The sequence below is a fragment of the Puntigrus tetrazona genome, chromosome 8, assembly GCF_018831695.1.
Source record: "Puntigrus tetrazona isolate hp1 chromosome 8, ASM1883169v1, whole genome shotgun sequence".
Taxonomy (NCBI): Eukaryota; Metazoa; Chordata; class Actinopteri; order Cypriniformes; family Cyprinidae; genus Puntigrus; species Puntigrus tetrazona.
Genome location: NC_056706.1, coordinates 17,683,182 through 17,709,614, shown reverse-complemented (window position 1 = coordinate 17,709,614; position 26,433 = coordinate 17,683,182). Strand labels below are relative to the sequence as shown.

The 26,433-nt window shown below is 38.7% G+C and overlaps 3 protein-coding genes across 3 annotated transcripts; 2 read left to right on the top strand and 1 right to left on the bottom strand.

The window, feature by feature from the left end:
* The first annotated feature begins 3,123 nt into the window (after positions 1–3,123).
* LOC122350049 (DBH-like monooxygenase protein 2 homolog) lies at positions 3,124–8,103 on the top strand. The gene is made up of 13 exons (XM_043246232.1): positions 3,124–3,431; positions 4,145–4,291; positions 4,558–4,710; positions 5,174–5,257; positions 5,339–5,491; positions 5,947–6,049; positions 6,123–6,289; positions 6,370–6,458; positions 6,615–6,711; positions 7,243–7,302; positions 7,462–7,592; positions 7,676–7,784; positions 7,869–8,103. Exons 1-13 carry the CDS (start codon positions 3,165–3,167, stop codon positions 8,007–8,009), a joined length of 1,701 nt encoding a protein of 566 aa, XP_043102167.1. The 5' UTR covers positions 3,124–3,164; the 3' UTR covers positions 8,010–8,103.
* A 2,096-nt stretch (positions 8,104–10,199) lies between these two features.
* Positions 10,200–12,440, top strand: crybb2 (crystallin, beta B2). The gene is made up of 6 exons (XM_043247691.1): positions 10,200–10,236; positions 10,430–10,517; positions 10,603–10,721; positions 11,451–11,583; positions 11,847–11,989; positions 12,128–12,440. The coding sequence occupies exons 2-6, from the start codon at positions 10,455–10,457 to the stop codon at positions 12,294–12,296; spliced, it is 627 nt and encodes a 208-aa protein (XP_043103626.1). The 5' UTR covers positions 10,200–10,236; positions 10,430–10,454; the 3' UTR covers positions 12,297–12,440.
* Positions 12,441–13,208: 768 nt separating this feature from the next.
* Positions 13,209–26,310, bottom strand: LOC122350649 (uncharacterized protein KIAA1671 homolog). The gene is made up of 8 exons (XM_043247329.1): positions 24,726–26,310; positions 18,090–18,205; positions 16,847–17,000; positions 16,572–16,740; positions 16,265–16,404; positions 15,699–15,835; positions 15,493–15,582; positions 13,209–14,705 (listed from the first exon to the last, which is right to left on the bottom strand). Exons 1-7 carry the CDS (start codon positions 25,014–25,016, stop codon positions 15,501–15,503), a joined length of 1,089 nt encoding a protein of 362 aa, XP_043103264.1. The 5' UTR covers positions 25,017–26,310; the 3' UTR covers positions 13,209–14,705; positions 15,493–15,500.
* Positions 26,311–26,433: the final 123 nt, after the last annotated feature.

Sequence of the window (26,433 nt, the reverse complement as noted above, 5' to 3'; positions counted from 1 at the left end):
AGTAGTGAGCATAGAGATGCCGGAGAAAAGAAAAAGAAGAAGAGAAAGCTGAAGGAACGAAACACCGCTGAGCCTACTCCACGTCTTGTGGAGGTCAAACCTCAGCAAATTCTCGTTAGTCCTGCAATGAGAGCTTCCTTCTTGACGCCAATAGAAGAAGTTTCAGTGCTTCCAAGTGTCTCTGAAGACCTTCTTCTACCGGCTGCTCGCTTCAGGCCCCTGCCGCCAGTGACCAAACCGCCACATATCCTCAAAATCCAGAGAAAGTGCTATGTTCTCCTCTTCGAGTGAGTCCTCCCAAACAACTGGTGGTTCCTCCAAGCCCCACTCCGGGATCTGATGAAGGCGTTGATCTGCAACTTTCTTCACCTAAAGCCAGCAGCCCGGTGCAGCCTCAGCCGTCCACTTCTTCTCTGTTTGAGCCGCCTCCAGAACTCACGCTCATCGACATAGAGGATGAGGATACAGTACGTGGAGTACACTGGTAAGACCTATCAGGCATGGGACTTAAAGCCTGAAAGCCCCCGACTGCTGGAGGCAGATATGAAACCAAGAAAGATTATTGCTTGGCTGGAGAGTGACAGCGAGGAGCTGGAGAAAGTGTGGTCGAGGGAAGCGTCGGAGGTCCAGGGATGTGAGGACGAGGCAGATGAGCCTGTTGAAATGGGAGGCTCTGAGGACATCAAAGGGCATTTCGACAACGACGCCTCTCAGAAAAAGAAGGAGCTGGACGAGCACATGATGAAGCTCTTCTGTGTAACCTCTCCTGAAGGTCCCAAAAATGAGACCAAGCACAATGTGCATGTCCAGGAAGAGCCACGGAGCAAAAGAAAAGTACCACTTTTTCTGTTAACCTGGGCAGAAAACAAGGCCAAAACAAAGGAGGAGAAGAAAATACGGAAAGAGAAGGAGCGAAGAGAGAAAAAGTTGCTGCTTGAACGCTACAGGAATGATCCGGAACTAAAGCACTTGTTGATCAACAAGCACAACCGCCACCACTGCTCCTCTGAATGATGCTCATTGATCCTTCCCAAAACAGTCAAAGTCTGTGTACAAATAAAAAAAATACATGCAAACTAAAAGCTTCATGCAAGTTTCCTGACCATTAACAATGTCCAGTGTTGAATATGAAAACATATGAAAACATGATTTTCAAATATCATTTTTAACTTCACCATTTTTTTTCAACACATCACCTGCCACTCTGTAATTTTATGTCTTTGTGGAGTTTGTGGAATCCTTTGTGGATTTCGCAACATTTCCTCCCTCAGCATAGAATTATTGTTGTTTTTAACAAAAATGTTTATGCATTTATAATGTCTCTTTCAGAGACTGCTGCACATTCACATTAATGCTAGTGGAAAATGGTTTACGTCAATAAAACAGCTTTTAAACAAAGTGTCACATAGCACTTTATTTACCTCAGGCAAGTCGTCAGCCTCCATAGCTTGTTTTTTTTTTATTTTCTAGAGCGTTTCACGAAATTTTACACTAATCAACTTTAATATTCTCATATGAGAAAAAACTGTTTTAATGTTACTCTTCCTTGATGGGACTTTATTTATTATACTACACTTTTTTACTTATTCTTACTACAAAATAAACACGTTAAAAAAGTCCATTAGTACCCAAGAGGTTTTGATTTTTAAGATGTCAGTTTTACACATGATCCAAAACATAAACATCTTAGAAATCAGTGACCAGGAGCTGTTCAAGCAATCAGAGATTAGCGATTCTGTCACCTGCTCAAATCTCTATTTACAACTACGGTGAAACACAGGACTAACATAACATCTTTTCTATTTATTTGAATGCTGTGTCGTAAGTTACATATACGAATTTCATTATGGTAGTTACCTACAACATTCCGTTGCAATTAAAGAGTACATACACCTAAAATGTTTATTACTATTTATTCTACTATTTTTTTCCTGCATGTCATGTATGGGGCTCTGTAAAAATGAATCAGAAATCTGTTTTTTATTTGTAATACTTAATTACTGTTTCTACTGTATTCGTAATCACATAAATCATTCCTTGGAAAGGAAGAGACTAGTGTTTAAAATGACACTAAAATAGTGACGTCTTGTTTTTGACCCATGTACATAATCCCTTACAGAAATATTATCCCTTAGATAAATCATAGATATGAACTATGATAGTGGAAAACTGAGATATTTGTTGTGCACTTTATGACCAGTGACTTTATGACCAATGGCACTCACGCAACCAATAGCCATCAGCAAACCAAGGACACTCCCTTTACACACACACACACACACACACACACACACACTTTAATTCGTTTTTCTTTGCATATTTGTTTTAATGTAATAAATGACCACAAAACCAGGTATATTTGTAGAGACAGCCATTCATTGTATGGGTTAGGTTTTGATATGTTTCCTACAGTAAATATATCGAAACCTAATTTTTTCTCAGTAATATGTATTGCTAAGAACCTAATTTGGACTCATTTTAATGAAATTTGTCTGGCCTGCCATTCACCATCATCCGGCCCAAGGGAAGAACGCACGCAGGTGACACAGAATTGTTTTTACATTGGCCCTAGGACTTGCTTCACAACCCCAAAAGAAAAGGATGAGAGACGCAACAACAATAATCTCCCAGAAACTGCAACATCAATGAATGGCAGCACTGTCCTATCCCAACAAACCATACATTAATGGAAAGCTTATTTATTCAGCTTTCGGTATAAACTCAATTTTAAAAGACTGACCCTTATGACTGTTTTTTGTGATCCATGGGCACAAATCATTAACTCCAGTCCTGACCTCTGTTACTTTGATGTGAAGATACTGAAAGGGCAAAATATAATTATTTACTTGGCTTATGTAACATAATTAAATAATCCTTTTCGTAGTAAATTCCGCTATTCTGTGTTCATTACAGCCTCTAAAATAAATATTTGTTTAATATATTTCAATGCTTGTTCAAGACGAGGTGAAAAGCATTTTTAAAAGCTTTTTGTAATTTCTCTGTAAATTCTGTAACTTCTGAAATAATGTAAGACGCAGAACCTGGTTCACCAGACCAGAGGAGGAGAACAGACTCGGGTGAGGAGGGATTACTGACAGCTTTAAATGAGGGCTGCTATAAAGTGACTACAGAGCAGTTTCACATTCAGATTTTAAAAAAGAAACATGGTCACGTCATGTCTTGTCCTTCTCTTGCTTTCAGTCCAGTGGTCCTGGGCTCAGGAAGACCCTCTTCTGCCTTTCTCCGAACACCTGGACCCAGAGCACAAGGTGCGTCTGAAGTGGGGATTTGATGAAATCCAGGGCACCATCTTGTTCGAGCTCACGGTCAACACCAATGGCTGGGTTGGTTTTGGCTTCAGCCCCAAAGGAGGAATGACTGGAGCCGATGTTGTCATTGGGGGAATTGGACCCGATGGCATTTACTTTAAGGTAAAGACTGGGACTGACAACTGTAGACAGTGAACTAATTGTGCAGTCTTTTTGATAGCTAGAAATATATTTAAACACCTTATTCTTTACATATTATAATAAGTCAGACTAAATGAAGTAAAGTCTTATTTTCTTTAAAAATCTTATTTAGTATATTAGGAAACGCCAGAAAACGGCTTATTTTTGCAGCAGCTTTTCGACAGATTTGTAAAGACATGTTTTTGCAAGCCTTTCACTGAGTTCTTCTGTCAAAATAAAAGCTCTACTGGTTATATAGTTCACCCAAAAATGAAAATTCTGTCATCGTTTACTCACCCTTGAGATAGTTTTAATGAACTGGATAGTATTAGATAGTATGAATGTGCAACATGTAATTTTTTTTCGTAAATGTCGCAAACGTGGACTTCATAAAATACTGAAATATTGAATTTTTTTATATTTAATATTGAATTTTTTTTTTATGGATCATATGTGGTCTTTTAATTTCAGTGACCGTAATCTGAGATATTTAAAACAGTAAGTGATTTTATAAGTGCAAAAAAGTCTGGAAATGACCAATCTACATAGATTTAGTTCTTAAATAATGTAATGATTTTGAGAGTCGAATGTGTTAAACTGATAGCCCAGATTGGAAACTGCATCTACAACCGTAACTATAAAAACACCTGTTGCTACGCATGCCTATATGCTACATTTTTCTTTTCTGTATTCAGGACTATCATGCTGACGGGAATTCAATGCCTAAGGTTGACCAGCAGCAAAACTACAAACTCCTGTCTCTGACTGAGTCTGATGGGAAATCAGTCATGAGGTTTCAGAGGTCCATCGATTCCTGTGATAAAGATGATCTACCTATCACTGTGAGCTGTTTAACCATTTTTCTTTTAACAGCTTCTTTGTTTTAACAGAAATTAATTCGACGCCAGCATGTAACTCTCTCCGTTCATTGATTGTTAGATGTACACTAAAAACAATGCTGGCGGACCGATCATTTTAATGTATTCTCTTTATTATGAACACATTGTTTAGTAGTGCTAACAGTTTTACCATTTACCATCAGTATATCAGTGCCGCTTCTCATTTTGTTTCAATAATCAAGTAAAAGTGATTTTTATTACATAATCAGGATCTCCCCATGAAGCTGATCTATGCGTACGGACAGACTGATGATATCACGTACCACAGTAACCAAAGAGGAACAAAGGAGCTGAACCTGTTGAAGTACATGCCTCACGTCAACCCTCCAAACAGCAGCTTTTTTGACATAACTATGGTCAATGTAAGAAGGAGTTTTAAAACTAATTTTTGTGCAACATTTAAAACTTGGAATTGAACACATTTTAAAATGTAATTGTAAAATGCATTGAATTTTCAGCAGCCATTATTCCAGTCTTATTCAAGCGTCACATGATCGTTCAGAAATCAATCCAATGTGCCGCTTTATTGCTCAAGAAACATTTATTGTCAAAGTTAAAAACAGGGTTTTGGTTTTGCTGTTGTTGATTTTTGATGATCGTTTATTTAAAATAAAAATATGCTTTTATAAGATGCATCACTTTCAATGTATTTACTGTAAAATATGGTTAATTTATTGTTTCCTTGTTAAAGAACATTTGTTGAAATTTTTACTAACTTCATAGATTTATGGTAATGGTTTATTTCAGTTATGGGAAGAAATCCTTTTTGAAGTGCTATAGGTGTAATTTCACTTTATATGTGGTTTAAATTTACAACTATTTCAGTTCACCGTACCAGCCAAGCAAACCCACTATCACTGCAAAATCATGAAGGCCCCTACTTTTGGTTCCAAACAACACATTTATCGTGTGAGTTTATGAACTGAACACATTATAATTCCAATGATCTGTCAGCCATCTTCATCTGTGACCTACTTTGATTATCTACAGATTGAGCCAGTGATCGAAAACTTTGACATTGTGCATCATCTGCTGCTGTACAGCTGCCCTCCGACTGTGACGGAGCCGCAAGAGGCGGAGTGTTATACAGGAGTGGATGGAGAGTGCATGGAAGTCATAGCTGTGTGGGGAGTTGGTGGAGGGGTTAGTCTTACCTTTGACTGGAGTTTAAATAATTCATAATAATTCAATGGTTAATTAATGTGAGAAACTGGTGATGGATGGGGGCGTGTCCAGCTCTTTCAGAAGCTGGCCATTCTTTGACTTATATATATCGAGCAAAAAACGCCGGACGACAGCCAATCACTGAAGATGAAATGCAAACAGGGTGTAAACATTAGTTTCAGAGCCACAACACCGCTGCCTTCGGCCTTTGCAGCGGGTAATGATTTCTTACGGATGATTTACGGAGACTCCAAAACAGTGGCACCAGCTGCACTTGCAGCTCAGATTTGACATTGCAGTGGAAACACACCATAAGTGATTACCTGCCGCATTGTTAAAATCAAGAATCAGATCAGTTTGGTTTTGGGCCTATTAAAATAGTATTTATATGCAACTTTCAAATTTCCGATTAGCTTTTTAATTATTTTTTCAAGGCTTTTGAATTTCCTGAGGTGGCAGGACTTCCAATTGGGGGAAATGTTGGAGATTTGTTCTACAGGCTCGAAGTGCATTACAACAACCCCAATAAAAGTGCAGGTCCGTCGAACATTTGCAATGTAAAACACCACAGATTTTGACATGATTAAACAGTTCTTTCGTCTCTGCCCAGGTCGAGTTGATAACTCAGGTCTGCGCTTCCACCACACACCTGAACTCCGTCGGCACGATGCAGCTGTTCTGATGACAGGACTTGCGGTGGCCCCCGGGTACGCCATCCCACCCAAAGCCCAGTCCTTCCTCACGTACGGCATGTGTGACACGGCTAATATTCCAAAGGTATGCATGTAGAGTATGTTTATCTACGCACGTTCTCAGGTTCAGGCTCAGCACGATCAGCTGTGTTCTGTGGTCTACAGGTTCTGGAGACGACACATGATCTTCAGGTGTTCTCTGCGATGCTGCACACACACTTGGCCGGGAGGAAGGTGCGAGTCGGACACTTCAGGTAGACATTTTTGACTAATTATTAACTTAAAGAAATAGTATAGCTTATTAACTTAATAAGAACTTAATAAAACCAGAGTGTATTTTTCTTTCTTCTGTGGTTCATAAAATTACTACAATGAATTCTTTTTTTTTTGTGAATTCTAATTCTCTGCAGAGGGGGAGAACAGATCGATCTTCTAGTCGCGGATGAAAACTATGATTTTGAATATCAGGAAGTGACAAACTTTGGTAAAACTAAGACGGTGAAGTTGGTGAGTGCTGTTAAGTTTACAGGGATTTCAAGCATAAACAAATGCAATGCACAATACAAAATGACAAATTTATATAATGTAATATTCTATATGTGACCCTTTATCACAAAACAGTCATGGTTGCATAGGTATATTTGTAGCGGTAGCCAAAGATAAATGGTATGGATCAACATTTAAAAAAATATATTGTATTGCAAATATCATTAGGATATTAAGATCATTTTCTAGGAAGATATATATTTTTTTTTATTTCCAACAGTAAATATATCAAATCTTAATTCTCGATTTATAACATGGTTTGCTACAAACTTTTTACAAAATTTTTTTGCACTCTCAAATTCTCAAAATCTCAGCTAAATATTGACCTAACAAATAATACATCTATGGACAGCTTATATATTGAGCTTTCAGATTATGTATACACCTCAGTTTCAAAAGGTCAACCATTATGACTGGTTTTGTGGTGCTGGGTCACATATTTTAGTATATAATTATTGACAAGGGAAATAAAGAAACTTTTTGCTCTTTCAGGGTGACAGATTGCTGGTGGAGTGCACCTATAACACTGAAAACCGAGACACGCTTACATGGGTTAGTACATCCAGACTTTTTTTTCAGGCATTGAATCAAAAACGTCTTCAAAATTGACCAGAACCGAAATACATAATTCATATATCACTCTATTTATCTACTCATTAAAACAGAGAAGAAAGATTATTGATGTGCAGAACTTCCTTTTTCTGCCCGCAGGGGGGGTTCTCAACTACAGATGAGATGTGTTTGGCCTTCCTCTTCTACTACCCAGCTATGAATCTGAGCGGCTGTAGCAGCTTCCCTGATTCAAAGTCTTTACAATCTGCGATGGGAGCAGCAGATATCACGTAGCCCAATTGAAACCCCTTGTTTTTAATACATTTAGCTTTTAAAATGTCCCCCGCTAACATTTCATTTGATCATTTTGCAGATCTTGGCTCAATATAATGTTCACAAGGACTTGGGACGACACGACTATCAACGAATACCAGCAAACACTAAAGAGTATCGACCAGTACATCACAGTGGTGAACTCGCTCGTAAGTGTCCACGCCTCCACAATATCTGCTTCTGTTCTGACCACAGCCGCATTTACCCGACGCGCTTTCTATTTGTATTTCTAGAACAACGCATCTTCTTATAAAGGGACACTTCCTGATCTCAAAGTCATCCCGCCTGCACCCTGCATAAGTGGCTGTGTGACCAGAAGTCTTGCTGCGCTATCTCTGCTCACATCTTTAACAGTGCAGTGGGCTTGCTTCTGAAACAGGAACCGAATGTCTGAACCATCAAGAGAACAAAAACTGAGCAAGCTATATGTAACCTTTTCCAATTAATAAACTTTGCACTTTACTTTCATTGCTTTATACATTATATCAGTGTTGGGTACATTACTTGAAAAAGTGATTAGTTATAGTTACTTCTCATAAATATTAAATGTCAAATAACTTGGATGTCCCCAATAATAAATGTTAAATGAATAAAATGGGCATTAAATAGAATACGTTTTTATTGTAACGCTGTTAGTAACTGTCACGGTGTGGTTTAGCGGGATGGAGCACTCGACGAAAATAAATGAACTTAAACAGTTTTAATCCTCTTCAAATGGACAAAACAATAATATGCAGGAAGGCAGGCAGAACAAAAACCACACGTATAAACCTCGACGATCGGATGAACATGAACGCAAACAGACAGGACTTAAATACAAAAGGTAATTGACTAAATTAACAAGAAACAGCTGACGACAATGATTCAATTAACAGGAAGGGAAGGTAGGGCACACAGAGCACACATGACACAAGACAAAACGAAAACGAAAGAGTCCAAAAACGTGACAGTAACGTTGTTTATTTATGACGTCATTATTCCCATCATTGCATTAAATATAGGTGGCGGTAAATGCCTTTGACTTTAAAAGTATTTATTTTAAATGCCTTTTGCTGCACATATTTAGCCAAAATGTATTAAATATAGAAAAACACTCAGAAACACGTCTTCTCCATGCTTCGAAGAAAGAAATCTAAGATACAGAAAAAGATTTAGCCATTGTGCTGAATATAATGCCGTTTGAAAATGACCTTGATCGTCTTGCTGCTTTTAGAGTTGATAGCACCGTAGGATCCTGAGTGGCCTATAAAAGATCTCAGGGTGGGCAGCTTTGGCCCTCAAGGTTCAGCTGAGTTCAGCTCCAACTCTAAACAAACACATCTGAAAAATCCATCCAAAGTCTTCAGAATGACAGGCAGGTGTTTCTGATTAAGGGGTTGGCGCTAAACCGTGCCACACACTGAATCTCAAGTACTGATTCCTTCTAAAGTATTGAAACTACGTAGATTATTTTCACTGTTATTCAACTTAGGTAAAAAGATTTGTTCAATGGACATCTGTTGGTATTTCGTTACTATGGTTTTTCATAAAATGTCTAAAAAGCATTGTTCAGATATGTTAAATAAATAAATAAAAAACTATCAAAACTATGTCAACAACTATCAAAAGCCCCCATTCTTCAAATTACTTTCATTTATGGGAACTCCAAGTGTGTGTGTGTGTGTATGTGTTAATAAATTAACCAAATGAATTACATTTGAATGTGTTCATGTGTTCCTCTTGGAGGTTTACTGAGGCCCCTGGTTGAGAGCCACTGTTTTTACAGCAAAAGCCCATATAAGCATTGTTGACTGGGATATCAGATCTTTTAGAAAGTCTATTTCTCTTTTTAAGCCACATAACAAATAAAAAAACTATATAAACAGATGTGCATTTATCAGTGTAATCTGAGTTATTTTTGTTTTACTTACACCTACTTATTGTATTTACCCTTTAATGTTTAAGTCCTCTTTATTGCTTAACTATATAACTCAATGGCTACATTTTCAGTTATTTATTTATTATTACAATTCTTATTATTTTGGCTTAGGAAAAATGTGCTTTTATTCTGTAAAGCGGTTTATAGGTAGTGTAATGCCTATGACAACAGCGAGGCGACCCTCCAAGCCAGCGTGTTCCTCAAACAATAGCTACATCATTACAGATCAAATGAAAAATCAATACCGAAACATATTTACTGACAAAGTGAGATGTTTCCAAAACCTCATTGGATTCAGAGCAATTGTGAATAGCAAAGATGTATCAGCCTCTCTCTTTCAGTTCCACATCCACAGTCGGTCACTCTTGTTGTAGGTCCTGGACTCTTGGCACAGGTAGTGCTGAATCATGGGATATGGAACAAAGCGTGGCTGGGCGAAAACTGACAACTAATGAAATAACTTTGTGGGGTATCAAAAGAAAAGGGAGGGTAGGATGGCCAGGGTGAGGATGTTTGGCTGGTACTTCTTCAGCCCTCCCAGTGCCAGCTGGTCAGCCTATTAGGACCGGACTATGAGCGTGTTCTGGACAGAGACATGTTTTGGCAGTGTTTCCGCCCCTGAGCTTGCGGTATATATTGAGCAGCTCGTGCCACCCCACAGCGACTGGCACATCCCGGAGCTGGTAAGACGTGCATACGATTGCTTTATTATCACTATTGTCAGTGCTTTTTTTCATATTTAGCTACTAAGTATGAACTATAACAGCTCAGCCTTGTCGTGCATGCAGTTTGTGCTTTTGCAAGATTTTAATATCTACACAATTGACGCTTTTAATTTACCACCTGTTTTGTTCCCCATGTTATTTCTGAACTAAGCTCATCACACCCATCCTGGTTCACTATGGCAACTGATCACCAGAACCCTGCAACCAAGCAAAAACAACCAGTTGCCAGTAACTTCAAGGTACCAACGGGCGTATCCGCGTTACTTGTCCGTTACTCATCTTCCTTAATACTTTCTCTAATTAATACTTTCTTTTGTTCCATAGTTGGTCATTTACGAACAGGAAAACTTTCAAGGCCGCTGTCATGAGCTGACTGGGCCCTGTAACAACATCAAGGAGGCGGACGTGGCGAAAGTGGGCTCAATACTGGTGCTGTGTGGACCGTGAGTTTGTGTGGGAGGGAAAATAGCGGGTGATATTGCTACATTCGATAAACTTAGTTAACATTGAATAACAAGTTTCAAACATAAATAGTTTCGTTTGCACGGATATTGGGTTCCTCTGGCAAGGATAGCAATTCTAAAAGAAGCCACAGCAAACAACACGAAATGGATTTAAATGTGCGAGTGGACCGGAGCGACTGCCACGGCTTAAATATATTCCACCCCAGGTTTTACTTTTACTACAAAAAACGTTATTGCTGTGGTTGTTTTTCCCATGTGTTTAAGGTTTAAGGTTTGACATACTGCACTAACTGTATTCTACCGATGATGAAGGTAAGTTAGTGAGGGGATGTTGTTAGGGAGTGGCACTGGCAACTCTTTCCAGGATTGTTGCTAGCAAAAAAAAAAAAAAAAAAAAAAAAAATATATATATATATATATATATATATATATATATATATATATATATATATATATATATATAATTTATATATATAAGTTATATATATATAAATTGTAAAATATATATTTTAAGTATGTTTTATTAGCCAATTCGATTGTTTCACAGATCTGGCAACCCTGTTTCAGACACTGTGAAGACACTCTGTTCTGCTGGACTTTTATGTCTTCCTGATTATATGATTTCTTGGTCTGAACAGATTGAACAGAACTGTTGTGTAAAAAAAAATGTAATGAGTGAGAAAGTATGACAAAGACTTTTTGTTCCAGGTGGGTGGGATATGAGCAGCCCGGCTGTAAGGGGGAACAGTATGTGTTTGAGAAGGGTGAGTATCCTCGCTGGGACGCCTGGACCAACAGCAGACGCAGTGACTGCATCGTCGCCTTCCGCCCCATCAAAGTGGTAACTAACAGTTATATACAGTACCAGTCAAAGATTTAGATTCATACTTAATTATCACAGTTTTATATGTATGAAAATTATAGTATGGTCATCATCAATGACAATTTTAATTTAATTATGTATATTATGTAGTGACAAAGGAAAACCTGTCCTCTGGACGTTCTCTCAACCATCACATCAGAACATTTTTAAAGCAAGCGTGTGCAAATATGTATATTAATATGATTTTGATATTTTGTTCTACACTTCCTATGTTCTTGCAGGACAGCCAGGAACACAAGATCGTGCTCTATGAGAACCCAAGCTTCGCTGGGAAGAAGATTGAGATCATAGATGATGATGTTCCCAGCTTCCACGCTCATGGATACCATGAGAAAGTCTCTTCAGTTCGTGTGCAGAGTGGCACGTGAGTAAAACCCCAAAAGAGCCGCCATTAGCAGATCGAACGCGCGTTTCAGACTGTTTCGGACACTTTTCCAAGTTCTCCTGTATCGTAGTTGTTTTAGTTCATTTACTTAATTTCTCCTTGTCACCTGGGTTTCAGCTGGGTGGGCTATCAGTACCCAGGATACAGAGGCTTCCAGTACTTGTTTGAGAAAGGAGAGTTTAAGGAGTGTTCTGAGTTTGGGGCCGTGCTGCCTCATATCCAGTCCGTGAGGCGCATCCGTGACATGCAGTATCACCCAAGAGGGGCCTTCCAAGCCTCCACCTAAGTTCCCAGCGCTTCTCTTCAAACCCCAAAGCTTCTGAAACGCCCCTTCCTTTCCTTACTCTTCACCTTTGAATGCTTATCTTTGACTCTTTCAGTTGTGTCAGTGATTCCATTTGCTACTGCTGAGAAATAAAAAAAAAGTGATTTTGCGTTACGAATGTTTCTGAGCTTTTATTTGGGCGTTCACTGATGTATAAGTGAATAAGAAATCCATAACTGATGGAGTCTATTAATTCAACGATTATTAATATATTACATTCAGCATACTCCATTTAAAAATGCCATCTGAACCTGCATCATATTAAGATTCAAGATTATTTACAATTCAAAACACACAATAATCATTTTTTACAAGAACTAAACTAATACATTCTTATATTCATGTCTCAATGAAGGCTGCATTTATTTGATCAAAAATATAGTAGAAAAGTAACTTTATACAACATATAATTTAAAATAGTTTCCTATAATTATATATTTGAAAATAAAATTGATTCTTGTGATGTCCATCCATTGCTCAAACCCTCATTGAATCCCTGCTGAATAAACATTTCTGACCCTCAATTTTTGAACTGTACAATAATATTCATCTCAACACCAAGCATCTCCATTATTGAAAGCAGTTTTTTTTCTTTTTTCTGCATGATTTCATGCTTAATGAAACATTCCAGCGGCCGTGAACCTCGTTAATGTCTTTTCAGAATGAGCTTTAACCAAAAAATGAACTATCATAAGAAAATGATGTGCATGCTAACATTAAATTTTAATTATACTTTCAGATCAAAGCTGCTGTCTGCCAAAGACGGTCAGCTCTTCCCAGTGGCTTTACAGCCTTGCGATATTAATAAAAAAAAAAAAAAAGCTCTGAAAAACACACCATTGTTAAAAAAAAGAAAAGGCAAATGAATTAAAATATATTTATAGTAAATTTTATTACGAATTTACAGTATTGGACACTGGCATTACAACAGTGCAATAAACATCTTTACAGTCAAATTTAAAATAAAATGGACAAATTACCCTTAACAGACTATAACAACTGTTGAGGCAGACAATGAAAAGAAGCTGATAATAGAAAAAAAAAAAAAAAAATCATAGGACACATTACTCACATACCGTCAGCATACTAACATCACAACATTGACATCACGTGTGAAGACACATGCGTTACAAAAGTGACTACCGGTCAGAACCGCTGTTCATTAACAGGTGAAAAGTGCTTGTTAGGTGGGAGCGGCACGACGGCCCGCGATATTTTTTTCTTAAATACGGTAACAAGTGTGCAATGTAATGTGAACAACGTTTACAGTACTTTCACGTTTCCCTTCAAACTAGTAAACAAAATAGATGCGAGTAACCAAGAATCAGGGACACACACAAAAAAAAAAAAACGCTTTCCCTTCTGCATTAATTCATTATCTTACGAGGGAAGTAAAAACTGATTAATATGCTGATTGTGCAATTTGCGGTCATCGTTTTTGGCCCATCGTTTAAGCGAGTGAAGTATCGGGATGAAAAGAAGAACAAAGTGACTGATTGTACATGCGCAGTTTTTCCGATCATGGTATTATTACGGATTCAAACACGATAGGGGGATACGACGGAATAGTGAAAGCTGAACAAACGGAGGCAGACCTTTGCCCGTCTGAATGTCTCAAACCTAACCGGAAAAAAAAAAAAAAAAAACGAGTTATAAGACGTGTGCAAACAAATTCATTCACTGGCCCATTCGAACAGGTTCCCACACGCACATCTTTGATCATTAAACATTTATCGTTTTCCTTTCAAACTGACATCAATACAAATATAACATTCTGTGATTAACATTTCATCATAACTAAATACACTTTCTATACCGACAGCTCTGTCGACTATTCAGATTTGGAAAGAAAAGTGTGATCGGAAATGCATGTGCAACTGATACCTATAACCACCAACTGAACATAAACAATGAGAATATGACAAACAAACGAACAAAAAAAAGCACGAAAGCTCTATTAATATGAACATAAAAGGGTAAAAACAAACCAGCGTCATACTCCAGTTATATGAAGCACTTCAGGTTACTTGTAGGTGCGTGTGGTCCCACGGCTCCACTGTAGAGGATGATCTCTCGCTCGCTAGAGGTTAAAGTGGCTCTATGCAAAAATAATTCTCTCTCGTATGACGAAGAGCTGAAGAGACACTCCACAGCGAATACATGGACTCATGGATCTCTGCTTTGCCCTTTACGTCAGTCAGAAATCTTTTAGAAAGGCACCATGCACATGTACGCGGCTCAGGCTGGAGAGGAAGGCCAAGAAAAAAAAAACTAGAGAGAATGATGTCGTAGTCAGCAGCAGAATTCCAGGTCAAAGGTTAAGGCTTCTGTCATGAGTTACAGCTACAGATACTGCAGTTATAAGGCATCCTAAAACGGTGGGAAGAAACACATGGGCTTTGTGTTAGATGAGCAGGAGCGTTACGCCAAAACTACAACTTTATTATTATTATGTCTTACTGAATTTAAACAAAAAATAATGCTATATAACCTGACAAAAGTAATGTGTATGCCTTACATTATGCATTTTTAAGGCGTCACTTTTTAAGCAAAACATTTTACATTTTGGTCCATTACCGTGATTTGGTTATGATTTTGGTGTTCTGATGGCTTATTTATTGTGACATCTGATTATACTTTATTAAAGTGTCCTCGTTACAGTTTAACTGTAAGTATTGAGTAATATTAATTAAGGACAGTACTTACTATGTGGTCAGCTTTAAGGTTTGGCTTAGGGTAACTTGCATTTAATATGCATATTTAATTTTTATTATAATAGTAAGTACTTGTGACGTGTAACAGGGACACCTTCTGCGAACAATCCTAGAAGACTGAGGATGTATCTAATAATCACGTGTAATAATATTTATGTATATTTACATGTAGGGAATCATTTTTATCTCTGTACTTTAATACTAAATGTTACTGTCAAAAACTCAAAGCCCTTAAAGGAATCTTTATTTGATCTATTGCTTGGTAAAACTTACTAATATAATAACTGTAACTAATAACACTAATATAATTTTAATGAAGTGTAAAACCGTTTTTGCTATAGTATAAAAACTGAAAAAAAAAAACAAATTGCTGTTGCAATCATCTACAGAAAATGTTACAAGCCTACTTGTAATTGCACATGCAGACACATAAGACCCTTTACCTGCTTGTTCAGGCTGTATTGTCGTTTTCATACTGACTCAAACGTTTTTTTGTCTTTAGTTCTTTCAGCCACTGAGGTGAGGACTCTTCTCTGAGAGGGGATGGGGAGAGAGAGAGAGAGAGAGAGAGACACAAAAAAAAAAAATCAGAAACACACCACACTGTCAGTACTGCCAAACAAGAGACTATTGCCGTAAAAGCACTCACCCATTCTCTTTGCCGCCAGCAGGAGGCAGCACGCGGGCAGCTCGAGGCAAGAACGGAGATTTGGGTGAACGTGAGAGCTGAGAGGGTGAAGGGCCTTCTGTCTGATTGTCTGAGTCTCCTCTCTTCTTTAGCTGAGCCTGAAATGAACGGCCGGATCTCACGTCAAACAAGCTGCAAAATGATCAGCTTCCAAACTAATTCTTACAAAAAAGCCTGTGAGACTTCAACACTGTTAGGAAGGTGCTTATGTTTAATCACCAACATTTATTTATTTATTTATTTTTCTTAAACAGTTTTATGAACTGCAGCTCTCCATGATGTCTCCAACATCTTCAAACCTTCACTAAATGTTCTCGAAGCAATCGTATATATTTACAGCACTTTTTTTAGTATAGAAATATCAGCAACTGCATCAAATTGCACATCATTTCATAAAACGGAATATTATTTTGTGCAACGCTTCAATAAACCGCTCCATTTCAAGGAATTCGATTTTTATGACTATTATTTCCTTACGAGGTTATGGAAATGGAAACAGGTGGAAAGTATTCCCAAAATCCCCTCACCTTGAGAGCAGATGGGTCCATGCCAGGGAAGAGCGCCACTCTCTGAGGCTGAGACATGGAGGATGTACGGGATTCGATCCCCTTGGCCTGCTCCTCAGAGTCTGACTCCTCACCCTGCTTACAAGGGTCTGTCTTCTCCTCTACAGACAGAGAACTTCAGAGTGAGTGCAAAGGACTACATTTTATTGACTTCGCTACGGTACAAAGAACATTATGACCCAAAGAGGACCCGCAACCTACTTAAACTCAACCTCACGGGAAGAGATTTGCAGGTACACGTGTCTCGCTGCAAAGAGGTTTATAATACCTATTGAGTCCTTGTAGCGCCATTCATCTTCTGCTCCGGTTCCCTCGGGGACTTGTGATAAGAGCGCGCTGTGGCGGGCGGCTCGAGAAGGCGGGGCTCTGCGAGTGCTCTTCTTGTTCAGGCTGACCCTGGCACGTAGTGCGCTAGAGTCTAACAGTGTCGTCGGGGTCTGCAGACAAACCATTGTAAAAGTCTTACGGGTTTGGAAAAGCGTGAGGGTGATTAAATGATGATCTTCCAAACGATCCTTATGTTCTGGGGGGGGGGAGACTGACCTCTGGGAATGGGAGCTCTGTCTGTTTTTGAGGAGACGCGGTCGAGCCATCTGTCGTGTCGATGAGAAGGGGCTGTTCGGCCGCGTGGGGTGGGGTGGGCTTTCGTGGAGATGGGGTGAGGTTGTCGTCAGACGAAGGTGTAGCTGGAGTGAGGCTGAGGAGGTGAAAAGACATATTGGAACACACTTACATGTTGTCTGCATTTGTGCAGAAAAAGAAGAAAGCAAAAATGTGACAATGAAGCTAGGTTTATTTGGAGGCTCAAACTGCTTTTTACCAGTGTATGGCCAGTGAACTGGAAAAAAATATTTAGGCATAAATATATTAAATGAATTATTTATGCCAGTATTTTTACTTGTATGTTTGTGTGACTCGCAAAATTAGATAAGCAAGAAGCGGCAGCACAAAAACAGATCATTTTCGGTTTTGTTCCTTACGTTTGTTCCCTCATGTTGTGTGAGGAATATTTCTGTACAGTAAAAGCAGTTTGAAGAGCGAGTGGTGAAAGTCCCTTTTAATCAAAACATCATAATCTTCTGCTAATTTATCAAATTTCTCTCAAATCACTTTCTCCTCTAAAACACACAATATACTATCTATACAACCCTATATTTTTCTTTTATAATAATACATTACACTCTGACGTATGACAAAAAATGAAATAAAAGACCTGTCGCTACTTCTGTTACATCACCACCTTAATAGCGGATGGTTGATATCCCAATGATTTTAATTTGATTTGCGCACGTCATTTAGGCCTTCATGAACTCCCGTTCACATAACTGAATTATTTGTATGACATGTATAATTTGCCAGTTCCTGATAAAGTTACCGACCAACTTTCAGTACTGAGCGGTTACGTCGCTCCTTTGCGACATCCCTGATAATAGACAAAACAAATCCACCCATCAAAAGATAATTTCAGGGCACAGATACGGCCCATCCAAGCCGATGATTCAAATACTGTATTTCAGCTCTTGTTTCATCTGAATCCCTTTAGTCACTGCTGTAATAAAACCTCTCTGACAGGCCCAGTCTGCTCCGTAATGAAGATGTATCTGCTTGTGTGTCTGTCCATGAGCTCATTATAGCATTATATCTCTGTTACAGATGACCCACTCAATAGAAGCAACTGATCCTGGTGTCGAGTTACAAACAGTGACCGAGGAGAGTTTTAGAGTCACGCTTTAGTTTGAGGACACAGACGGTTGATTTATGTTTTTTTTGGGAGGCATGTGTTCACCTGTCGTCTGTGCGGAGTCCTGTCTCCCATGTGCCGTACTGACTGTCGGTCTCCTGCACCAGATTGTCTGTGTCTTTATTCTCCTCCGGTCCACCGCCGCACTGCTTTACCAGCTCCTGTACACAGAAGAAAGACAAAAAGCTTTCTTTTGAGGGTGTAACAGTGGCTGGTGAGTTGATGAGAAACTCAAAAGAAAAAGCAACTTTAATTAAACCGTTTGTGTTTAGTGTCCATTAGAGACCTGTGTTCAAATCCTAAAATATTCCTCCACCATTCAATGGTTTGGAGTCAGTAAGATTTTTTTTTTCTTCAAGAAGCCTCTTATGTTCACCAAGTTCATGTAAGTAATATTTTCAACAACTGTTTTCTATTTGTCTATTTTAAAAAGCTGAATTCACCGTCACGTGATACTTCAGAAATCATTCTAACGCTCAAGAAACACTGTTTCAAATATAATTAAACGCTGAAAACGTTGTACATTTTAGTGAAAACCTTGTTATATTATTTCCAAATTATTTGATTAACAGCAAAGAACAGCATTTATTTAAAAAAAAAAGTAGAGGGAGAGAGGATAGAGAACCATTTAATATTTAGTCTTTTTTTTTAATTAAGCAAATGCAAACACAGCCACACTGGACAGCCATGACTTTTTTTCTGAATGGGCAGGATGCTTCTGCCTGAGGAAAGGCATGAATGAAGATGGAGTTTAATCTCCCTGCAGAACTCTAAACGACCACCAGGTGAAGCTAAATCTCACGCTGAACAGCCCAGTTATAAACCCAGCCTCTCCTTGAAGGTGTGACATCACAGCATCAGAGCTGGACATTAGCCAATCACCGAGTGAAAAGATGCAGTCCACCCAAGCAGGGCATAGAACTATCTTGTGCATCACAGAATAGAACGGCAGGACATTTAACCCTTATCACATTTCACCTACAAACCCAGCCGGCACCAGTTCATCTTCCTGTAACAAGAAACAACATTAAACTGGCGTCCTGGTGTCATAACTGGGCAGCTGCTGATATATATATATATATTTTTTAGCAGTAATGTAATGCAATATAATATAATATAAAATATAAATTATTTGCAAATGCACTTGAAGCACAAAAACTTGTAGTGTGATAAAGAGAAAATGAATGACAAGGAAAACAGGAACATAGGAACAAACTGGTTAGACTCCCATGAAAGTACTGCAATGACCTCATAGAAATCTACTGGTTGAACTGGTGAGCGCATCCATCCAACCGTGCCTCTTTTAATGAGGAGACTACAGAGGGTACAGTGTATCTAACACACACACACACACACACACACACACACACACACACACACACACACACACACACGCTCACTGATCACAAGCAGAGCTGAGTGTGAGCACTGTGTATGTGACTGACAGGGGTTTGTGCCAATCAGAACTGGACTGAAACCCTTTGAGAAGTTCAAATCAATTCCTGAATATGAGGAACATGAATGTGAAGATCTGCAAAATTTAAAAAGTAGTTGTTATTAATAAGATGAACCATTATTTAGCTTAATTTTAGTGCATATTCCTGTGAGATATATATATATATATATATATATATATATATATATTATTATATTTCATTGTTTTTATGTATGTTATTATTATTAACCTTTATTTCAGCTTTATTTATTTATCAATCATTTTAGTATTTCAACATAAATGCATTTCAGTTTACTCCAAAGACAACCTTTTGTTGTTGTCTTTGGTTTGTTCTTCCATCTACTATTTTATTTACTATAGCTTTATTTCAGTAAAAATTGCATAGTTTTAACAGTTAATTTAATAATAAAGGCTATTGCATTCTGGGTCTGAAATTTTTGCACACTGAAAAATAACACAACTTCGCATTGTGTCAATCATGTTTACAAGCTGCCTCCATCGTAAAAAATTCAGACCAGGTTCGATTTTCTGAATTTTTGCATTCATTTTGATGAAAAGGATAACTAAGCTGAAAAACTAATTTCGGACTCAGTGTGCAAGGACACAAAGCTACTTGTTATTATTTATAAAAACAAACAATGGTTAAATTGCTAATGCTACCTATAACTATTTGCATGTAATATTTGCGTACAGACATACATAATATATATTCATATCAACCATGGTGGAAGAATGTTTAAAGCGCCCAGATTGCTTTAAATTACTTTAAAACCAAACTAGATGAAACAGGCATACACTTTGTACATCTTCAACATAACAAGCGATCTGTTCATGTTTGATTTTTTGTGGTGGGCTAATGAACTTTCTCTTATGTGTCACTTTCTTCGATTCACTGTAAATTTCTCTTCCCGCTGTCTGAATTCAGAGTCCTGTGGGGCATGGCCAAGTCACTTCAAATTCATATTTGTTTGTGACTAAAAAAATGGAATTGGCTAAAAAAAGACAATTCTTAAACACCCAGTCACCAGAGCAAAATATGGAATTTAAGACAACAGTCTGTGCATTAAGTCATTAGCATCAGTGAGAGAGAGAGACTGTGTGTGTGTGTGTGTGTGTGTGTGTGTGTGTGTGTGTGTGTGTGTGTGTGTAAGTGACTGAATGAGAGGAAGAGAGTGTGTTGAGGCTGTTTGCATTAGAGAAAACAGCACAGGATGTCATTCATCAGCTCTGCCTTTCCTGTCAGGAAGAGTAACAGGCAACAGAGAGCAGTGAGAATCAGACCAGACAACATCAAAGCAGCGCTCCCACCTGACAAACAACTCGTATCTCTCTCTCTCTCACACACACACACGCGCGCTTAACTTTCTATATGAGGACATAACATCAGTTGTTTTATATCATTATATTATACTAGTACATCAGTACCAGCGCCGGCTACTGAAAACCCCATTTTGCTTCACCACTAGTCATAAACACATGCTGGGACAGACAAAAGAAACAGACGTCTGTATGTACAGCTCAATAACAAGACGGCACACTGATTCAGTCAGCTCTATCAGAGCACCTGCAAGAGTCAACAGAATATGAACCTCCAGTCCTAATAAACCGTAGCTGACACCAAAATAGGAGTTACTGCTCTTACTGTTAATATGATAAAACTGTGATAAGTAATACCAAGTCACCACTATAATTATCATTTGAAGATTAAATTACAAGTAGGTTCAAGTAGATTTAATTAAAAAACCTACAGCACTTTAGGTATTTTGACCAAAGCTGTGGTATATTTGGTTTTAGTAAAAGTACCACACTGAGGTAATCAAAACAGTATGGGAAAGCGAAGTAAAAAAAAAAAATGTATGTTCAGAATTACTAATCCAAATCCAGAACAGGCTTGTTTTTTTATGCTGATCACTTGACCAGAAAAGCCAAGAGGAATGTCTCAAACAGCTGGTGGCTGATTAACCTAAAGCTTTTAGCACGCATTGCAGCGCTAATTCATTAGCATCGGCAGCGAACACAGTGCATCAGCAAAACGTCTGTGTGAACTTTTGCAAATCTTTGCATATATCTGCCCTGAAATGGGTGTGTTCGGTTAGAACTGCTTTCATTTCTGGCTTATCCAAACAATTTGGGTTTATTTATGACGGGTAAATTTTGCAAGTCTCAAACGAAGCTCGCTAATAACAGCAATGAACTTCCAATGAAGACACACCTATGATCTGCCTGCTCACCTTGGAAAGTGACTGATTTTCTGAGCCTGCCGACCACAAAAACACACACACATACACACATACGCTGAGAGGGAGTGGCACTCAGAACTAACATTAGTTGTAATGGCCTAAAGGGCCACACTGACAACATAAGGGTGTAGGTCTAGATAGAACAATATCTTATTTTAAAGGGCAAAGCTCTGGAAAAGAACACTCTTATCTGAACTTCACAGTGTGAAAATAACAAATACACTGCAGCAGAGAGAGAGAGAACTTAAAAACCTCTCGCCTGGCGTCAGGGGAAGCAAAGAAACAATGAACGGATGGAAAGAAAAGAGAGGTAGCCTAGAAAGAAAAGGTAGTCGTCACTTTAACATCAACACACTAATGTTTGGTAGTGTTTGGTATAGAGATGCGTCTGTGTTTCTATGTACACTTCTTGGGTGAGCCCCATCTCCAAATCTGAATCTCATATTTGTGTGCCTTCAGTGTCTTCAACAAGAGCCTTTCTTCGTTTCCAATAGTGCACATGTACTTTCTTTTTACCTCTCATAAAACATTCCCACCAAAGGTGTGGCTTCATTTGCCTCAGGGAACATCAAACATTAACAGCTGATATTACTGGGTTGTGAAGGTGCAATGCAAGATACTTGACAGACTGAATTTACATACATTTAATACAACTACAGGAAGACATGACTAATCTCTGGCACTTGAAAATGACTGGCTGTTATTTAAATTATCCAAATAATATACTCTATAAAAAAAGTAGACATTTTTTAAAAGTAGTCTTGTCCATTCAAGGTTGGATTAATATGATCAAAAATAGTATGTGAAATATTAAATTTTTTAAATAACTTTCATTGTACAATGTATTTTATTCCTGCGATGGCAAAGCTGAAAATGAGAAACACCAACAGAATTTCAGTCAGGTTACTGGTGCTTTTGCTTCAAATAATATTTTCACGTGCTCCCAATTTACACATTTACTTTCAAACATGCACAATTTTGAGCCTGTAACCCTGAGGCATTGTTACGAAGTTCAAACCATTCAAGTCAAAGTGTTCACATCTCAGCTTGTTCGTGTGTGGTAAAATATATAGCACGGCTGAAAGGGAAATAGAGCTCTGTCTATGTATGTCACAGAAAGAGCGGTGACGGCTGAACGACACAGGAAATTTTATTTTATGGCTAGTTAATTCTGTTACAATGATTACCTGTTTTGACTGTTTCCTGTGACAGCGAAACCAAGGATCAATGTATAGTACAGTTCTTCCTTCTGTTCAATAATTTTGAAACAAGCACACATGCAGAGTCTGAGTGATAAAGGAAAAACCTTTGACTGACAGCGGAGTGAATGAGCATTATGAGATGTGACATGACTGAAACTCAGCTATCAGAGGGGATATAATGTAGTTGAAAACCTGCCCACCAACATTCCCTGATTTACTCCACCACATGGCCTTAGAACAGTGTCTTGCTTTTGAGATCACTCAGTGTTTTGTTGAATCACTGGCTTATACATACTTAAACACCAACAGGCACTGACTTTGAGGCACAACACTAACAACATCATAAATACTTGATCTTTGGGTGCAAAACTGAGAACATTCATGTAAATGTCCAAGACTTGTATGCAAACTCTCCTTGTAATGTACTGACCGGTTTCAGTATGCATGAAACAGTACCCATGCAGACGATGTGTGCATTTTGTGTAGATTGTGCAGACCTAGCTTTTCCAGAATATCCTTCTGGGCTCAGTGTGCATAACAAAGCTTCTCTCATGCCACTGCAAAGGTCAAGCCACCGACAAACACAAACCAAGTAAGAGGTGGAGAGGTACCGGGTACAAAAGAAATAGGTTTATACAAAATATAGGAACATAGCTTAAAAATTTGCAATTGCTGGGGATCTATATTAGAAAATTATCCAGATCGAATCAAATAGGAAGTCTCTAAATTAATCTCCTATAAAACTTCTTAAGCCTAATGTTTCCCAACCTTGTTCCTAGAGGCACACCGACACAGGCAACACCAACCCATCAGGTCACTATAGGGCAGGGGTGCTCATTTGTGTTCCTGGAATTCTACTTTTCTGAAAACTTCAGTTTCAACCTTGCTCCAACACAACTGTTTGTAATTTTTTAATGAGTATCTTAGTTAGCTGGTTTAGGTGTATTTTATAATTAGAGTAAACTTTGCACGAAGGCAGGGGTTTTCAACCCTGGCTTGCGAGATCCATTTTTCTGGAGAGTTCATCTCCAACCCAAATCAAACACACCTAAACAAGCTAATCAAGGTCTTTCACCATAAAGTTACAGGCAGGTGAGTTGGATCATGATTGGAGCTAAGCTCTGCAGGAACATTTTAGAACCCCTGCTTTAAAGAAATATTTCACCAAAAAAATTGTAATTCTGTCTCCTCCTCATTACCCTATAGTGCCATTTTGGAGATTATCTCATACGTAAACAACGTATATAACATATGTACATGGATACATTCTTTAACTTACATTCAGATCAAAGCATAAACAGTTGCAGTGCTGCTGAAACAGAACAGCATACTTTATCTATGTATGTGATGCTCTCCATATGCCTATATGAATTGTTGAATAAAGTTGTTATTTTTGGGGTTTTTTTACAATTATGATCAAACCACTAATGTTAAATGGACTATTTTAACCACCTCCCTGCTACATTTCTGTGCATTGATCGTGTTAGGATCCTATGGAAAGGTCAAAGAGTTCCCAAAATGCATAAAAAAAAATTGTGTTCTGAAGATAAGTGTTACAGGTTTGGAATGACATGAGGTGAGAACGTTTTTTAATACTGGGTGAACTACCCATCCTTTAAGCAGTTTTGCTTAACTGGGAAGTGATCACCTACACAAAGATTGAGGGCTACATGGTGCCAGGTGGGAAATCAGTATGCACTACTTTGTGGTGTGTGAGATGTGTGATTATAGAAATGCTGATTTTGAGTAAAGCAGAGATAGAAATTGCATATGTTTCTCTTACAGACGAAGGAGTGCTCGGTGAAGCCAGCGAGGTGGTTCGTCTGCGTAGGGACAAGCGTTGTTGGCTGCGCAGGCTGAATCTGCGGAAGGATTCACGGCTGCGACTGGCCAAGCTGCGTAGAGAGGCGGCCCTTTTAAAACCACCTCCATCCTCTCCACCTCCTCCTGCTGATCTTCTCTCAACGCTGCTGGAGACCATGTTGAGGGCACCTTGAAGGGAACGGCGTACATTTCCCATCCAGCCAGACACTTGCGAGTGGGCCACTGACAACTTGTCTCCCAGGTACTCCATCTCTCAGGATTTAGAGGGAGTAAATTCAACCAAAGTTTGCGTCCTCAACGTCAAGTTTTTTTCAGTGACACACTGTGACACACTCTCAAATGGAGGCTCCAAGGTCCATTGATGATAGTCCAATTCAGTCCAGTCACGTCCGGTTGAAAGTGTATCTGTGTTAAAACTCCATGGTTGGGTAGGACTTATGGAGGACCTTCCTCTTTAGGCCAATGTTGTTCTAATACACCTGTCTTCAGAGCGAGACCAGGACAGATTGTGTTCCACTGCAGCACGATACAAACTACAAATTGCCACCAAGCAGCTGACTGTGATCTAAACTTCCAACAATGCCTGACTAAAGTTTGGGAACTATTTTCAGTAGCATACCTCAATAGCTACATTTCCAATTGTGAGTCAGAGATATATAGTAACATAAGGTCACTCCTAATTTAAGAGTATACAAAATTACATTGACCTATACTTACAACCTTACTGTTGATAGAGTCATCGTTCTACAATACAGTTTTCAGAGACATCATAGTAAAAGCTAGAACGCAGGACACTGGATTGTCCCAGAGATCACAGCAGTTCTGCAATGCCTCATGCTCAGTGACAAAGCAACAAAGTTATAGTTATTATGTAACCACAGAGGCACCTGCAATTACGTCCCTAAACAAAAAATAAAGCGATGTGATGTCATGAATACGCCTTGACCTGACCTGAGCAACTCCTTTAGAATAGTTACATTTCAATCAATCAATGCATCAATAGCATGCAAATGTTATTCTCATTTAATAGAGAAACAACAGCTGCGTCACTAGAGATGGTCTGAAATGAGCAGTGCACCACTCCTACATGAATGTTTGAGCGTCTATTGAGTGGATCTGTCAACAGAGTCACATACTCAAACAAACGCTAGTCAACTCATGAATCAGAGCTGTCAAACACACACACACTTTCCCAGTCACGTCTCAAACCTGTCAGGCAGCGCGAGCTACTTCAACACAACTGCATCTCCCAAAAAGCATCAAAACTGTCCACTTGTCAAGTCAGAAAACGTTTGTAACTCTCAATGTAGGGTCAAACGCAAAGCTGAGATCAAGGTGAGTGCTTCCTTAATTCACAAAAGTCCAGTGTGAAAGTCATAAAAATTAAGAGCCAGAAGTATCCAGGTGGTTTCGTAGGCGTTGATATTGTTTCAAGGTGGTCTTTTCCTCTGGTGTCCTCAAATGTGTCTCTGCAGGTACTGGCAGGTAGAACAGAAATGCGTCAGCTTTCCAGCCTATGTCCCCCTGTGCTACAGGACTTGTGCTCAAGGAGAAAACAGAGGGAGGAGGAAAATGAGAGCAGAGACGGGAGGGAGGGGTAAGGGAAGCCAGTGATATGAGCATGAGAGAGAGAGAGAGAAATAGAAAGAGAGAGAGAGGAAGATATA

What these genes read in the sequence shown, in the direction of transcription:
- crybb2 (XM_043247691.1), top strand. Translation starts at nt 10,455, where the DNA reads ATGGCAACTGATCACCAGAACCCTGCAACCAAGCAAAAACAACCAGTT. An exon ending in CAGTTGCCAGTAACTTCAAG is followed by an intron (nt 10,518 to 10,602) that starts GTACCAACGGGC and finishes TTTGTTCCATAG; the next exon opens with TTGGTCATTTACGAACAGGA. An exon ending in GTTCGTGTGCAGAGTGGCAC is followed by an intron (nt 11,990 to 12,127) that starts GTGAGTAAAACC and finishes CCTGGGTTTCAG; the next exon opens with CTGGGTGGGCTATCAGTACC.
- LOC122350049 (XM_043246232.1), top strand. Translation starts at nt 3,165, where the DNA reads ATGGTCACGTCATGTCTTGTCCTTCTCTTGCTTTCAGTCCAGTGGTCC. An exon ending in AAACTAAGACGGTGAAGTTG is followed by an intron (nt 6,712 to 7,242) that starts GTGAGTGCTGTT and finishes TTGCTCTTTCAG; the next exon opens with GGTGACAGATTGCTGGTGGA. An exon ending in ACCGAGACACGCTTACATGG is followed by an intron (nt 7,303 to 7,461) that starts GTTAGTACATCC and finishes TTCTGCCCGCAG; the next exon opens with GGGGGGTTCTCAACTACAGA.
- LOC122350649 (XM_043247329.1), bottom strand. Translation starts at nt 25,016, where the DNA reads ATGGAGTACCTGGGAGACAAGTTGTCAGTGGCCCACTCGCAAGTGTCT. An exon ending in TGGACCCATCTGCTCTCAAG is followed by an intron (nt 15,836 to 16,264) that starts GTGAGGGGATTT and finishes CGTTCATTTCAG; the next exon opens with GCTCAGCTAAAGAAGAGAGG. An exon ending in GCTGGCGGCAAAGAGAATGG is followed by an intron (nt 15,583 to 15,698) that starts GTGAGTGCTTTT and finishes ATCCCCTCTCAG; the next exon opens with AGAAGAGTCCTCACCTCAGT.